The 17,099-nt window shown below is 38.1% G+C and overlaps 1 protein-coding gene across 9 annotated transcripts in view; it reads left to right on the top strand.

Moving 5' to 3' along the window:
- spegb (striated muscle enriched protein kinase b) overlaps window positions 1-17,099 on the top strand; it is a 73,235-nt gene that overhangs the window by 35,268 nt on the left and 20,868 nt on the right. For all 9 annotated transcript variants that reach the window (XM_057335405.1, XM_057335396.1, XM_057335401.1 and 6 more), the window contains 14 exons: window positions 2,290-3,719; window positions 3,814-3,957; window positions 4,134-4,316; window positions 9,528-9,703; window positions 9,796-9,884; window positions 9,987-10,162; window positions 12,618-12,878; window positions 12,969-13,127; window positions 13,201-13,390; window positions 14,205-14,434; window positions 14,543-14,662; window positions 15,217-15,321; window positions 16,085-16,291; window positions 16,392-16,515. In XM_057335405.1, the coding sequence (XP_057191388.1) occupies window positions 2,290-3,719; window positions 3,814-3,957; window positions 4,134-4,316; window positions 9,528-9,703; window positions 9,796-9,884; window positions 9,987-10,162; window positions 12,618-12,878; window positions 12,969-13,127; window positions 13,201-13,390; window positions 14,205-14,434; window positions 14,543-14,662; window positions 15,217-15,321; window positions 16,085-16,291; window positions 16,392-16,515 (3,594 nt within the window). The remainder of the gene's footprint in view (window positions 1-2,289; window positions 3,720-3,813; window positions 3,958-4,133; window positions 4,317-9,527; window positions 9,704-9,795; window positions 9,885-9,986; window positions 10,163-12,617; window positions 12,879-12,968; window positions 13,128-13,200; window positions 13,391-14,204; window positions 14,435-14,542; window positions 14,663-15,216; window positions 15,322-16,084; window positions 16,292-16,391; window positions 16,516-17,099) is intronic.

Below are 17,099 nucleotides of genomic sequence, written 5' to 3'. Positions count from 1 at the left end.
TGATTGTATCTTCTGTATCATTCACATCTCTAGAACACTCCGCCATGTTTTATCCAGGGTTACTTGTGACACTCACAGCTCAATTCCCACCTCTTTCTCAAACTCTCCTTTCTCTCTGACCCAAAATTTCTAATTTCATCCCATTCTTATCAATATTAAACAACAGAGCTTTACGTACCTTCAAGCCCACGGCTATCCATAACTTTCTGTTTCTCATCCTCGTTATTTGGTTCTGCTTTTGATTTGCTGCTCATTTCTATCAGAAAAGATATGTAGGGGTAACGACAGTCTGCCCGAAACTCTGATAACTTCAGAGAACGTCTCTGGCTCTGTCTCAGAGATGGCGACCGTCATTACTCAGGTAATGACCTGGCCTTTAAAACTGCCAGTTTATAATCTGTCAACTCTTGTGTTACATCGCGTTTAAACGGAGATGCTGAGGGCACAATGACCTTTTGTGCGGGTCGACATTTTTTAAGGAGCTGTTAAAGAAGTCTAATAATAGATTGTCTCAGGAAACGCTGCTCTTGGCCAAACTCTATTTAAGACAAAGCATCTCCAAAATAGTACGTGCTGAGTAAACATATGGTGATACATCTTCCATTGCTTGGAAACGCAGTCTGTTTTAGTGTCAGGAACACATCTACTGTACTGTGCACTTCACATTAAAATGAAAGTGTCACATTCACAGATAATATGTGTACTTTAAAAATAGTGTTTACCTTACTGTACCTTAGTCACGATGGAGTTTCTGTCCATTAAAACCATTCATAATGTAATGCAATTTAATTATTCATAAGAATAAGATGTTGAACGTTGAGCCTGAATTTAGTTACGCATAACACCTCACCTCCCTCACGCTCCGTTATTGCCTTTGTCATTCCTCATCTAGATTTATTTCATTGAGTTCATACTTTCCTTTGACCCCATTGTCCACGTGCAAATTCTTTTCGTTTTCTACCCACACCGCAGTCGATGCAAAATTGAAGCTTACCAAAAGTTTGCATTTAAAACATGCTTGCGTCACATTTTTGTGTTCGGTGTCACCGACCCCTTCGGTTTCCCCCTGGTTTTTCGTGCATGCTGTTTTTTGGTGAACTGCGCAGCATGAATCCTTGCACGCATGCACACTATGAGAGGGCATAGATCTTACAAGAACTCTCAAAGATGTGTGTTATTCACACCGATTAAGGAAACGTTATAATAAAATATAATGTCTCAATGTTTGTTTTTTTGCCCAAGTCAAGCGTAAGTGTTTTAATGCAATCTCAAATAAAGTAATAATATAAAGCACTGTAATGTGTTGAGTATTATTCCCTCTGATTTGGAAATGATTTCCATTGGTAGTGAGACTTCCAGAACTATTATAGTGAATTGATTTTCTGTTGGTTTTGTCATATTTTACTAACATCAGACATTTTTTAAGGATCATCCCTCTATTTTAACCAGATTTGTGCTTTGCCATGCATGGTTTTAAAGCTGCATGGAAGACGTTCACGCATTGTGACCTGGATGTTCATTACAAGAGTAAGTTTGTCAAACTGCCCGCTAGGAAGGGAGCTACACGGGTTGGATATAGAGCAATTTTAGTTGTATTTAGATGCTTTTTTACACCCCCTTACACATTTTGTAGTGCATATTTTGAATAGACTCCTTTTTGCAGTGTTCTTACTTCATAGTTGACTTGTATACTTGAAGCTACGTGTCTAAAACTTATATATAGTTATAAAACTTCCTTCCTAGCGCTGGCAGGTGACTTTTGACTTATTCCTGTAGATATCCAGTGACGTGTGGTGGTCTAGCCCAGTGATTTTGGAAGGTATAGGCTAGTCTGCACAATTTGCTATGTGCTAATATTACATCCATTTTGCACATTTTGTTGCTTTGTACATGTCTGGGAGACATCCTTACATGATTAAAATAAACACATATTATTGGTGTTTTAATTTTCCTATTATTTATATATTCGTCCTTTTCAGTCATAATTTATTATATTAAACAGAACGTCATTATCATTCTTATTTTCTTCATTTACTCCTGAAATTTTGAATTTTTGTAGCTTGCAAAACCTTCCACTTTCAGCTGCCGAATGTTACTTTTTAAAGATGAGAATTCAAATTAGACTCATGCACCTGTGCACACACGTACACAGTCCCATTTAATGTCCCACATCAGTAAAAATAGCCTGTCTGGCCCCTCTTCCAAAGTCCTCATCCAAACAGTTGGGCTCCTCCACTTGCATTAAACCCATGCCCTAACCAAAAATCTCCCTCGAACACCTTCTTTTAGGAGCCCATTTGAAGAAGTTTTGAGAGAGTCCCCCCCACATCCACCCCCTTCCCCCAAAATTGGCCGTTCTACTGCCTCTCCTTTGCTCGGCTGTTCTGGTTCGTGCCCTACCACTCCCCTAGCCCCACGCAGGAAAGCTGTCGTGCCAACTGAATATCAAGACACGGGAGAGTTTGAGGAGACTGTCAAGCAACCCAAATCCTCAGCCATGTCTCAGAGTAGTGCTCAAGACTTTCCACCTCAGACCCCTGTGAGTGAGTATTACCGTAAAGAACTTGCACCGAAGCTGAACAGACACAGCTCCAACTTTGAAGAGCACAGGAGAAGTATTGATAACCCAGAGGGACGTTCTCGGGTTGGATTTAACAGAGCCTCGTCTGTTGACGAAGGAGGAAGTCGACTTGGTATCTCGAGAGAGAGCTCCAAAGAGGATCTCCGTGAGGTTATTGAGGCAGATGTAGCTCAGAGAAGGTCCATGTTCAGGCAGAGGGCCGCTTCCCTGGAAGACAGACCTCACTACTCCCAGAAGGTGCAGGACATTGAGAACAAGTTCACGGAGGAGCTCCAGCGCATCAAAAAGCTTGTGGGAAAGTCGCATATGAAGAGATCCTTCTCAACAGAGCAGCTTTCCACTCTTCACAAGAGCAAGCAGCCTGTAAGAAAGTTGGAGCCCATCCCACCTCAGGTTCTTAAAAAGCTGCAGGATAGAGAGCGTGCTCGGCTAGAGCGGGAGAGGAGAGAAAGAGAGCCAGTCAATGAACGTTCGCCACCGAAATCGCCATCTCGACAGCGAAGAGACCTGCACGGTTCATTACCCAATGTGCCAGAGGCCATGTCACCTTCTGATCTACCCGGACAAAGGTCTCCGAGACTCGTTCGTGGCCTGAGCCCAAGCAGGGAGAGTCCTCGAAGGTCTCCAACTGTTGAGATCACTGCCATGGCTGAAGACCGCTCTCGAAGAACTGAATCTCCATCCAGAAATCTCTTGGAGATGACGTTACGGAAGGTGGAACCGAGACCTGAGAGTCCATTGGTAAAGAGGGTTGTTCGGGTTCAGGAAGTTCCACAAGCAGAAGGTAGGAAGACGCCATTAGAGGTCACGCTAAGAAAATTGGAAAGAAGGCCTGAAAGTCCTCTGGTGCAGGGAGAAACCGTAGCTATTCAAGAGTGCCATGTTCAAGCTCCCCCCAAACCTCCAAGGTTGTCTCTGTCTTCCTCTTCTGAGGAGAAGATGGAAATGGATATGACTCCTCTGTCACCAGCACCTAGGCTTACCATTCCAAAAATCATCATCGAAGAGGAGCCAATGGAGACGGGCACGCCTGCAGAAAAGACTGATAAGACTGTAAAGAGTGCAGTTGGTAGAGTGGAAAAATCTCAGAGAAGCAGAGGAAGAGGACGCAGACAAAGACCCATGTCTCCTGAATTTGGTAAGTCAACGTTGAGGCAACATCAAATCAGATTATCACCTAAGCATGTATGTTTTGGAAAAACATGACACATCTCTTGCATATGTTGTTGCAGAATCTTCAGATGACTCGTATGTGTCTGCAGGAGAGGATCCTTTAGAGGCTCCTGTGTTTGAGTTTCCACTACAGGACACCGTGGCCTCCACGGGAGCTGAGGTGGTGTTAAAATGCATCATCAGTGGCACACCTCTACCTGAAGGTACCTTCTGTATTCCTGTTTTAATAACTTTAACAGTATATTAACAACATCTGTAGGTTACTCAAAAACAATACAGCCACAGATTACAATACTACAACAATACAACCATTTCAACAAGTCCAAGTAACTAAATTGTAGCATTGGCCATAACAGTAAAGATGTGTTTTTATACATAGTTACTTGGAAGAAAAACAACATTGAGATCAAGAGCAGCCCAACTCATGTTGTAAAAGTGGAGGGAGAAAGACACTCTTTGCTCATAAAATGGACAAAGCCAAGCGATGCGGGGACGTACAAAGTTACTGCTGCCAATGAGGTGGGCCAGGCTTCCAGTAGTGCCACCCTTTTCATCAAATCAGGTGAGTGTGTCTCATGAGGAACACTGTAAGAGATCCCTTCTTAAAAAATGTTCATGTAGATGTTTAATGCATTGGTGGTGCTCCTCAATTGTCAGTTGTTGGTTGCTTGTCGCCATTCTTATTCAAGTACTGTATTACTGTCCGTATCCCAGAGATGGATAGTACTATTTTAAGTATTTTTATTCTAGACTCAAGTATAAAGCATAGATTTTAAATTTTCTTATATATTAAAGGTAAAAACATATTTGACTCACTACATTTTGCAAATACTTTTTACCTTTAAAGTCCCAGTGAAATAAAAAATGACCATTCTTATTTTTTCATGAAATATTGCAGCGTTTATAGTAAATAGCTTATCAATGTGGGTCATTTTCTTTTTAAAATTCATGTACCCTCATAATCTTCAGTTAAAATCTGAAAATGCACTTCCGCCCTGAAATGACTATCTCAAATGACGTAAATTAGACGGCTTGGCCGGAGCATCTGTTAACTCCTCCCCTTCAACAGTCAGTCTGCTGCTAGTTTCATTTCAAAATTAACGCAACAGCTGTTTTTACACATCTAATCAATTCGCAGTGAAACACGCAAGACACGCCCACTAATTTTCTCCTTTGAAATTCCTTTTCACTCGGAAATGTGTCAGAATACGGTGGTAAAAACGATCACAACTTCCGGTTCACGGGGACTTTAATACTTTAACAATTTATTACTTTCTTTACGTTTACAGTACTTAAGTAAAGTTTTTAGTGAAAATAACTGAGCAAAAGTAAGAAAGTACGAGACTTTTAATCTGGAATAGAACTTTATCAGTGTTTTTATTTTGGATTTTTTTTTGGATCACTACATTGTATACTTTATATACTGTATATCATACTTTTGACTCCAATACATATTATAAATAAAATTGTATGCTTTTTTACATTTAATATAATCTAATACTTTCTTACATTTACTTGAGTGCAATTTTGAATAATTAAGTAAATAGGAAAGTAGATTTTTAATGTTCTTATATCATACTTCTATGCTTTATAATGTAATGAAGTACAATTCTTCCAAGGTAAAAACACTCTAATAAAGTACAGATACTTGAGAGTTCTGTCCACCTCTGCCGCATTCTCATTGGTAGTTGATGCATTGCATCACTGCTAATTTGCATATAGCTCTGTCCAGTGTTCCTATCTCCAGCTGTCACTTGGCTCATGTCGCTGAATGAATATTAATGACTTCAAGCCATTTTGTGCCTGAAAATTGGTTTCAGTGTAAATTCTCCTTTAAAGTAAAAATGTCTTTTCATCCAAGAACAGAGCTGTTAGAATCTATTGCTGCTGAAAATACTTTTAAGAACGAGGCAAATGTTATGAGTCAATATTCTGAGCAGCAAGAGCGAGTCTTAAATCTGTGGAATCTGAATTGAGTGGGTGAAAGTTTTGAAGGGTAACATATGTGCTTTTAGAGCAGTGAATTTCAATATCTTGGGATATCTCAGTGGGATCAAAAGAATGAGTCATTCCGTCAACATGTAGCCCTGCAGGCTAGGCTTACCATCCCTCGGTTGTTTTTAAAATCGCTCTTAAAGTGAACTAGACATTAAATTAATGAAAACACTTTACATTTAGCCTCACGATCATTTCTCTCATGAGAGCTTTGTTTGCTTTGACGTTGCGGCTTTTTCCTCCTCTCTGGTTTTCTCTCTACTCCTTCTCTTTCTCTCCTTAAGATCCCCAGTACTCCAACCAGAGTTCCTCCTTGATAGTTACCATAGAAACCCAGAGGTTAAATTGAACATGAATTGTGTACCTGCATGCTAGCTTTATATTCAACTTGAAAACCAATGCACTTATGTGGAAATGTATGGAGCCACTTTAGAGACATGGGGTGAAATTTTTTTTTTAAGGTTTTGCGTTATCTCGCAAAACTTTTGCGTTCTCTCGCAAACATATTTGCGTTATCTCGCAAAACATTTTGAACACTTCATGTTTAATGCCCGCTGGCAGAATTTAAGACTAGCTCCGTACATAAACATTGGTCTATAGTCGCAGATTCCCGGAGCTAAATGTTCTTATAACACAAATGACACCTCATTCTATGTAACGTAAACAATGAATTTTTACTTAATTTCCCACAAATCGAGCCCTGTATTGATCTCAGGCGGGAGCCGGCTGAGACAAGACCGAAGGGATCGTCTGTAAAGTGCAAAACCCGAAGATCATTAGTCTACGAAAAATAGTCATTAACTTCAGTGCTACATACTGTAGTATAACTAAAACCAGTTTAAATTCAGCAGGAGAGCATTAATGTGTAAACTGAATTTGGTGAGACCACAGTGTGTAACCTTTAAGTTATTAATGACTATTTTTGTAGTAACGCTTTTCGGATTTACAGTCACTTTGCAGACGGTTTCTTTGGACTTGTCCATGTCGCCTTCTCACATAGAGATCAATTTATATTCTCGTTTTGAGGAAGACTAGGTTGTAGATCATTGTCTAAGGAATTATGTGTTATTTGTGTTATAACAACGTTTAGCTCATGAGTTATTGGTCCGGGAATCTACTCTGAACCACTCCATTGTTAATGTACGGAGCAGGACAACATGACGTTTGAATGTTTTGCGAGATAACGCAAATATGTTTGCGAGAGAACACAAAAGTTTTGCGAGATAATGCAAATATGTTTGCGAGAGAGCACAAAAGCTTTAAAAAATATTTTTCTCTTCCCTTTCATACTTTTTCCACCCCATGTCCCTAATAGGGCTCCGTAGAAATGTATATACATTCACCATAGCTGCTATTTACATTTTTTTCAGATGCCAAGAGGTTTGACTTTAGTTAAACAAGTAGCTGAAGCTTTTTCATTTGGTAGTGCTATAGATATAGTATAAGTACAGTATATAGTATATAATTGGAACTTGATTTTTTAAACAGTTCACCCCAAAATAAAAATTCTTTCATCCTTTTTTCTTTTGAAAAATTATTTTCACCCTTATGTCATTCCAAACCTTCTGCAGTCAGGATTTTTGTTTATCATATAGAAAATGTCTTCATAATATTCTTAAACTCATACCCACCCATCCTGTGATATCAATAGGGATAATAGCCAATGGATGGCTATTGCACTCATTTTATGTACCTCATAAGAACATCAGATTAAAACAAGATTGAAAATGCAATGATCTTTCATACTGCAGATGTCTAAGAACATGTAATGTTCTTCTAGCGTATCTTGGTTTCTTCTAATGGTTAGAAAGCGTAAGAGAAGCTTCGCCTTATTAGGGAGGTGAATACCAGAGGTATATTTAGCTTTCCTTCCTCCATGAAATGATCTCTAAATGATGTAGTAGATCCTTATGTTACATCACTGACAGCATGCATTTTAAACTTGCTGTTAAAATCGTCGTCAAGTAGGTCTTTATTTTTCACAGAAATGTGACGGCACATATTTCGGAGAGTGTCAGGAGTTTTTTATTGATAGGTGAAATAGAAATAGTTTTTTCGGTTCATGATATTGTTTTGCTGAGCTACAGGAGAAGAGAGAGAGTTTGTAAGAAGGCATATAAATAGGATGGTTGCCATGAGAATGTTTAACATACCAGTTTCTTTGACTTGATTGGAAAATGGGAGGACATCTGTATGTTGGTGCCGAACTAAATGTTAGAGGTAGTGTCCTTTTGAAGGCGAGAGAGCGAGGGAACGACATCGACTCTGGATGACCGCTTTAAATCTGGTGGCATTCCCTAAAGTGCTGACTTATTACACAAATACTGCCAGAAGTGAACATGTGTTGGAGCCGTAGGTGTTGCTCTACTACATGGCCAGTATTTGGCTGAAGGTGTGTGGCCAGGTAGGTTCATGCTGAAGTCTGTGTTGCAGAATTTGCATGACCGATTTAAACAAAGCCTTTATTTCTTATATGATATACTGTAGTTATCTTATATTAAAATATAGTTTTCTTGAGTTGTAATCGTTTTCATTAGGTCAGTGGTGTGCTTGTGAACATTGAAATTAGATTTAAACCGAGTCTGTGGTAATGTATATGCCGTAAGCATGTAAGAAGAGACACTGTGTCTATTTTTTCTCCTGGTGCATGAGTTGGAGAGCACATTGAGTTTTACTGCACACCGGAGCTGTGTAGAACCATTTGTTCTCATGGCAAATGGTTTCAAAGTGTTTACACGTGTACCTGTCATTTCAGTTTAGGGTGAATGCCCGATGAAAGCAAATGGAGACTTTTGCTTAAGTCTCACGTGTCACAGACAGTTTTAGGAGAGATATCAACAACATCCCATAGTCTCCGAAAAGCATATAAACCGTTTCTGTAGTACAATCTTTCTATGAAGATAATAAAATCTGCAATAACGTCTTGTATTATATCCCATGTGTAAGCTATATTCAATTTATTTTTGTTGTTGATTATTGCGATTTCTTTTCTTGTAATTCTGCTTTGAATTAATGCAACATTGTAAAAAATATATAGACGGTTTCATCGGATGTACGCACCTGGCCCAAAGTTAACTTCTGGTCTGTGTTTGGTTATAATATAACAATTTAATTCATAATAATTCATATTTATTGTATATTAATTGTATTAAATTAAATCGAAACTACTCGACAGCTATTCATTCTTTGCAAAGTTTGGGCCACGTGACGTTTGTTTATGTTGTTGCCGCTGAAATCATCTATATAGAAATGTATATGAATATATAAAAAACTTGTATACTGTGTGTATATATATATATATATATATTCACACACACACGCACGCACGCACGCACACACACACACACACGCACACACGCACACACACAAAGTGTTTTTTTTTACCTTTAATTAACGTCAAAGCTAAACATGTATTTACATTTTATTGCCAGACAGACACATCTTGGTCCTGGTGAGAGATGCTAATTCTAAAAAGCAATTTATATAATGCATATTACTATCCAGTTAGCTTTAAAGTATATGGTGTTTACAACTCTTTCTCCATCATCTGTTTTTGTCTTCTATTTTAATCCGTCCTTACTGCTATTCACAATGTCATTGAAGTTTTTTGAGATTTGATTTAGGACTACAGTGTTCGTTCTTATCAGAAACTCTGTTTTGTATTCAGTCCGTGTCCCTCACCACCCTCACCTCTCTCAAAATGTCCAGGTGTAGATATAAAATTGAAAGTATCAGTATCAGAAGTAAAATCCTCTGCTTTCACATGATGTTCTTTCAGAGCCTATTCAGGACCAGCGTGGGAACCTCGGTGTGCCAATGGATGTCAGCAGTCCCATCACGTCTGATGAGGAGTACCTTAGTCCTTTGGAGGAGGGGATGGATTTTTCCTCCTATAGGGGATCTCAACCGAGGAGAATCTTGGACACACGATTCAAAGAGCCTCCTGCCTTTCAGGTGTGTAAGAAGACATTCAATTAACATTGCATTAAAAAACACATTTTACCATGTTTAAATAGTCACTTCATGTGTTTTTACCAACATGAAAGACTATTCTTGGAGACCAGACAGTAATAGAGGGTCAGGAGGTGACCATGTCCGTTCGAATGAGTGGACAGCCAAAACCCATGCTTTATTGGTATGTCTAAACAGAACATCACATTTTCGACATTTTTAAGTCTGTGTGCTCTCATTTCTGTGGTGCTGTGGTTTATTTATTCTCTTAACTAAACTTATTCAGGCTGAGAGACAGAGTGACGATTAAAACAGGTGCCCGACATATCGTCCAGGAGACAGAGGAGGGCAACTTTGAGATGATCATAAAATCAGCGCAGAAGTCAGATTCTGGTGTTTACACCTGCAAGATCATCAACGAGTATGGAACTAAACACTGTGAGGGCAGACTGGAGGTTAAAAGTGAGTAACAGTGAATCACTTGCATGCATTCACACAGACAAAACGTGTTTATCTGTCTTTCTTGGTGTAGTTGAAGTGTGTCTTTGTTGTTAAAATGTCAAAACGCTTTTACCTCTCTCAGCTTAGTATGCAGAGAGGGCTATAAGCCATTTGTGTGTTGGTTTCTCGGAATGGCGTAAACACTGTGGCTCACTGTGAAAATGCTTCACATTCAGATCAGTTTCTCAGACGTGTGATTTTGCTCTGTTCTGTCACACCTGAAGTGCTATTGAATAACAGAGATTTTCACATCACTGGGTTTAATTTGAGCGTTTCCATTTTCTCCGCACTTTTCCATAAAATGTCAGATTTTTTAAAGCTGCATTGCACAATGTGATGCCACACAGAGTTTTTGTGGTTAATTTAGTTTTTAAAAATGAGTTTAACCCTTTTACGTATAGAGGTCACTATAGTGCACAGCTCTCCAAAAACATTTGGGTAACACTTTACAGTAAGATTGCATTTGTTCATATTAGTGAGTGCTTTAGCTAACATGAACTAACAATGAATACTTCTACAGCATTTAACAATCTAAGTTCATGTTAATTTCAGTGTTTACTAATCATTTTTCAAATTAAAAGTTGTAATTGTTAACATTAGTGAATGCACAGTGAACAAGCATGAACAATTGTATTGACATTAATGGGACAGTTCACCCAAAAATGACAATTCTGTCATTTCAAACCTGTATAACTTTCTTTCTTCTGCACAAATCACAAAAAAAGATATTTTGAAAAATGTTGGTAACCGAACAACGGCGGTACCTATTCATTGCTGTTGTATGGACAAAAAACAAATGCAAGTCAATAGGATGCCGATTACAGACATTCTTCGAACTATCTCGTTTTTGTTCAGCATCTAAATGATGACAGAATTTAGATTTTTAAGTGAACTATACCTTTACCTGATATTAACAAAAATGAATACATTCTGAAAAACTATTGCGCTGTTAGTTAATGCATTTACCAATGTTAAAGGGGTCATATGGTGCGAACACGTGTTTTTCTGTGTCTTTGGTGTGTTGTAAGTTGCCCATGCATGTATTGGACACGTAAGATTGCAAAAATGAAAGTGTGGGAACAAAAGATGCATTCTATCTAAAAGCGAATGCTCACCCAGACCTGCCTGAAACGCCTCGTGTAACCACACCCCCACAAATCTACGTCAGTTCGTGGTATGAGTTGACTAAGACCGCCCAAATGTATACGTAAGTAAGGTGGGCGTACCTGTCAGCACAATTGCTTTGGAACTTGACGTTCCAAATATGATAAGATGCGTTACATTTCCGTCACATGCTTGCAGTATTCGACCAATCACTACGCACTGGTTAACTGGCCAGTCATAGCACACCCAGTGTTGGGTGTAACTAGTTACTAAGTAATTAGTTACTGTAATTTAATTACTTTCCCCTTGAAAAAGTAAAGTAAGGGATTACTGTTATTTTTTCTGTAATTTAATTAGTTACTTCTGATGTAATTAAACTAAATACTTTGTGTAATATATACGTGTGCAATAGTGTAATTGACATCAAAATTCAAAGTCTAACTTTAAAATCCTTGCTTTAATGTATAATTCTCACATTTGTAATACTTTGGTCAGTTAATAATACCACTTTATGTATTTTATAATATTATTTATTTGAATGAATTAAATAAGCCGTTTCATGTCTATCTTTCAATCACTATCAACTAATCACGGTTGATGTAGGATATAGAAAGTAATTAGTAATAAGTAACTAAATACTTATTGGAGAGAGTAATTTGTACAGTAATCTAATTACACTATTGAATTTGTAATTAGTAACTAGTAATTAATTACTTTTTCAGAGTAACTTACCCAACACTGGCACGCCTTGCTTTTCAGAGCGATGAGCTTTGTTAAAAATCTGCGCGTTTCAGAGAGGCGGGGCAAAGAGGAGATACAAACATGCACAGTATGTGGAAAATACAGCGTTTTTGAACCTAAAATCGTATATACACATTACATTACATCTAAAACAAACGATAATATTCGTTTTAGCCGTTTCATATGACCCCTTTAAATATAACCTCAGTGTGGGATAAAACATACAAAAAAATCCTGACTGAGGTTGTCATAATTCATGAACAAAACTGTTCAAATTAGTTCTAAAAATGAGTTTGAAAATGAGATTTTACAAAAAGCCCTATAGCAAAGTGTCCAATAAGGTCATTTAGAAATCTCTTGATAACTCAGAGCTGAGTCATGTTGATGTACGAATTAAACTGACAGCACATTAGCTTTTTGTCTGATATCACTGCAGTACAACACTAGCCATTAGCGACTTCATTTCTCATATTTATAACAGATTAAACACTTCCAAAGACTCCAAGACCTCCAGTTTGCTCAAACGTGATATTTTATTTCCCACTTTTGGATCATCTGTACTGTTTTTTAGCTCGTCCAATCGAGCCAGGCCTGGCTATTATTCGTCCAGTGAGGGACATGATGGTGGAAGCAGGTGAGACGGCCTTGTTCGAGTGTCATGTGGTTGGGCCCCAGGACACTGATGTTGATTGGCTGTCGGACGGGAAGCTCATCCAGCCGGCGCTTTTGAATTGCAAGATGCACTTTGATGGAAAAAGATGCAGACTGCTGCTTAACTCTGTACATGAAGACGATAGTGGAACGTACACCTGCAAACTGAGCACAGCTAAAGGTGAGCGGCTTGTAGCGAAATATAAAATTCCAAGATTTATCCCAAATCACCTGCTATTCTCACTTCTATTCCCTCCTCATACTCATATAGAGGAACTGACCTCTAGTGCCAAACTCAAGGTCAAAGCATCCATAGAGCCCCTCTTCACCCGTCAGCTGGACGTCCTGGAAGTGATTGAAGGTCGTAATGCTCGGTTTGACTGTAAGGTCAGCGGGACGCCGCCTCCTCAGGTCATCTGGAGCCACTTTGGTAAGAGTCACATTGCCTTGAGTGTTTTCCAATGTCAACACAATCAAGACAGAGTTGTTTATGTCTTCAACAGATCATCCACTGGAGGAAAGCGAAGACGTTCGGATCTTGAAAGAAGGAGGGCGGCACTCGTTGATCATTTCTCATGTCTGTAATGAAGACGAGGGTCTGTACACGGTAGTCGCACAGAGCCCTTACGGACGGACCGAGTGTTCAGCTGAGCTGTATGTGCAGGAGCCCAGGCCGGCAATATCCTCTCAAATGTATGACCCTCCATTAATGTATATTAGTAATACGTCTAAATGAATAAATTAAAATGTATTTTCATAAGGGGAGAATAATAATCATATTCAGGTGGGCAGAGTTATTTTAGTTTTGCTTAGTTTCATTGTAATTCTATTAATATTTTGAGTTATAGTAGCTTTTATTTTTATGTTCATTTTAGTTGAATATTTAGCCATTTTGTTATGTGCTGGTGTCATTTTATTATTTATCTGTATATATTTTATATTGCTATAGGATGAATCTATTTTAGTTTCAGTTTTTATTCTTAGTGATCATAGACTCAAATACTGTAATTCAGAAACTATATGCAAATTGTTTTATATGTACCATGAACAATTATTTTTTAAAGAATTCTTATCCAAAATTTCCATAAGGGACTATAATAATGATATGCAGCTGGGCAGATTTATTTTAGTTTTATTGTAATTCTATTCATATTTTGATCTTTTATTTTTATTTTTGATGTTCATTTTCTTATGTTCTTTTGTCATTTTAGTATTCATTTGTTTATTTTTATGTTGCTATAGCAGATGAATCTATTGTTATTTTAGTTTCATTTTAGTTAATTTTAAGGTTTTAGATTCATATTTAGGCCAGTATTTGATTTGATTTGAATAAACAGAAATGTTTTAATAGTTTTAGTCAAATAAAATAAACTTACAGGTGGTGGAACAACATGGGTACAAGTGAATATTATTTTAGGTGAAATACACATTTTAGGTGAACCGTTTTTTCGAATCAAAGAATCACTAAAATCAAAAGTTTGATCATGTTGGTTTTCATGTGGAACAGAGCAAAGTTGGAGAAAATGCCCTCAATTCCTGAAGAGCCAGAAGTGCCTGAGAATGAGGTGGAGAGGTTCACCATGCCCGACTTTGTCAAGCCGCTCTTTGATCTGGATGTAGTGGAGGGTAGAGAGGCTGTTCTCAGGTGCAAAGTGGCCGGCCTGCCGTACCCAGCCATCATCTGGTTTCACAACGGCAAGAGGATCGAGAGCACGGAGGACAGGAAAATGACACAGTGTAAGTAAATGCCTTCATTTTATTTCTTACAGTATAAAGGCTGTCTGGAATACAGTCTGTTTGGAAATGATGTGTATGAAAAGGAGTTTTGTTTGTATGATTCTGCAGTCAGAGACATTCATAGCCTGGTGATCCGCTGTGTGTGTCATGCCCACGGAGGAGTCTACAAGTGCGTCATATCCAACAAACTGGGCAAGGCCACCTGCTATGCCCATCTTTATGTGACGGGTGAGTTTAAAAAACCTTTTGCCTTTATGTGAGCATGCGTGTGTGTTAAAGTTATTTCAATATAATTCAACCCTACCAGTAAGTAAAATCACTCAATTTGATAGCAACTTTTTGGATAATATAAACACAGAATCAGATTTTTTGCATATCAGAAATTCATAGAACATTTTTCATTGTGATTTTTAAGATCTGGTAAAAAGTATGGACATTAATAAAATGAATGTTTGAAGTAAATGTTACTCATTAAAATGTATATACTTGTACATTTAGTTATGCTTAGCTTTAATATTTTTCTAGAAGTTGCTTTTAGCATGGACAGTCTGGTATGACATTTTTACTCTCTGTGAGTATTTTTAGATAACAATCTAGTTAACAGCCAAATCTTTAAATAGCTTTGCCACAGATTTAGTTCTTCTCATCCCAGACTGTCTAAAATAAAAATGCATTTTAGTTTTATGGGAACAGCATATGTGTGTTTATTTGTGAGATTTGGCGGGATGCTCCTCTGGCATCAAATATATAGTTTATTCTCACCGACACTTGTATGGTTGTAGACATCCTTCCTGACCCACCAGATGGGGCTCCAGTCATTGAGTCCATCACTGGCAAGACTGTCACGCTAATCTGGAAGAAACCGAAAAGACTGGATCCATCCATCGGTATGAATGATACATTCTGAGTCTGACTGTATTCATGGATGTCACTTAGCTTTTCACAATTAAAAGCTTACATTTTGTTGTGTTCTTATACCGGAGATGTATGTATTCTTATAAAGAAAAACTATAAATAGACACAAATGGCACATATGACATACAGTATATGTTGACGTGCAGTAAGACTGCCAAGCTATTAAATGACTTAAGTTACATACTTCAATTTGGTTTTACAAGAGTTTTTGATGAGAAAAGTTTTATTTCAGAAGAAAAACAGAATTTGGTATTTTGTCAAATCTCAGTTTAGTTTCAGATTTGTTGAGATTACTTGTATAAGAGATTAATAAAATATGGGATAAGGAGATATAAGGATGAAGTGGGAAATTTCTCTTTGCTTTCCATTTAATCTTATTGCTGTATTGAGATATTCAAGACATCACATTTTTCTTTCCTCAGTGTAGTAAATGCATTTGTCTCCATGTATCAGTCAATATTGACCCGACCTTCCTCAAGTACCCATTAAATCTACCATTAAAGCTATTTTTTATAGTATTGGCACGTATAGTTTAGTCATTGCTTTTCTGTATTTGTTTTATGTGTTTTTGATTTATTGCTGTATTGACTTTCCAAGCCATAAATCTTCAGTGTGCTGCTTCAATATTTGTCGTCTTTCTCTTTTTACATTAGATTATTCAATTACTCTTATTAAATTTTTTAGTTTGTTTCACCTGTCAAATAAAACACAGTGATTTTTATGTTATGATTCCAGATCCGAGTTCCCTGATGTATGCTGTTCAACAGCAGGCCCTCGGGTCAATCCAGTGGACCATTATCGCATCTTGTCTGAAGCAAACCACCTATACCATCACCAATCTGTCTAAAGGTGTCCGCTACGCCTTCCGGGTGCTATCAATCACCAGCAAGGCCTTTAGCAAGCCGTCGCCCACCACGGAGCCAGTGCAGCTGTTAGAGAGAGGTATGGTTCAGGAAACAAGGACAGCCTCGGACAGACGGGTCAATGAGATGTATGCATGAGATGTACTGCAGGAGACTGACTTTTATCTCTCTGTCTGCAGGCCCGTACCTCCAGGAGGCTCCTGTAATCATTGACAAGCCGGACGCCGTGTATATGGTGGAGAAGCAGCCCGTGAGCATCACTGTCACTCTCAATCACGTCAACGCCTCCGTCACCTGGAAGAGGTACTTTGCATTTGGATTGCATTTTGGTGCTGATAGTTGTTTTAAGGCTGGAATACACATGATCTTTGCTCAAAATTTTCCCTCGATTTTGTTGCTGAAAGTCTGTGCCACTGTGCCATTCTGCAGATTTTGGCCAGTCCGAGTTGACAGATTTCACAGAAACTCGTGAGAAACGTAGTGTATATGAGCACAGACCAAATTTTTTGTTTCAGACTACAATTCCATCCAGTCAAGGGATACAAAAACATGTTTGATATTTTTCATCATCTATGTTTGTTTTATCTGTCATGTGTCTTTTAACAAAGCACGTGTTTCTGTGTAAGTTTGTGGTTGTGTTTGATGTGAAAGTCTGCACTGTAAAAAATAAAAAGTTGACTTAACTTAAAATTTCAAGGCAACTTGCTGCACAGCTTTTTTGAGTTTACTCAACTTTGGACCAAGTGGTTCACTCAACTCAAATCACTGAGTAAAGTCACAGGTCACTTTTTTGTTCAGCGAACATAGTTTTGTTAGTTGAAAAGACTTCTAATTCTTTTCTAATGTGTGTCAATAAATTATGTCAAGTGAACTTTTTTCTGTGAGTT

The sequence above is a fragment of the Triplophysa rosa genome, linkage group LG6 (assembly GCF_024868665.1).
Source record: "Triplophysa rosa linkage group LG6, Trosa_1v2, whole genome shotgun sequence".
Taxonomy (NCBI): Eukaryota; Metazoa; Chordata; class Actinopteri; order Cypriniformes; family Nemacheilidae; genus Triplophysa; species Triplophysa rosa.
The sequence above is the reverse complement of the archived record's forward strand: the minus strand, read 5'-3'. Positions and strand labels throughout refer to the sequence as shown.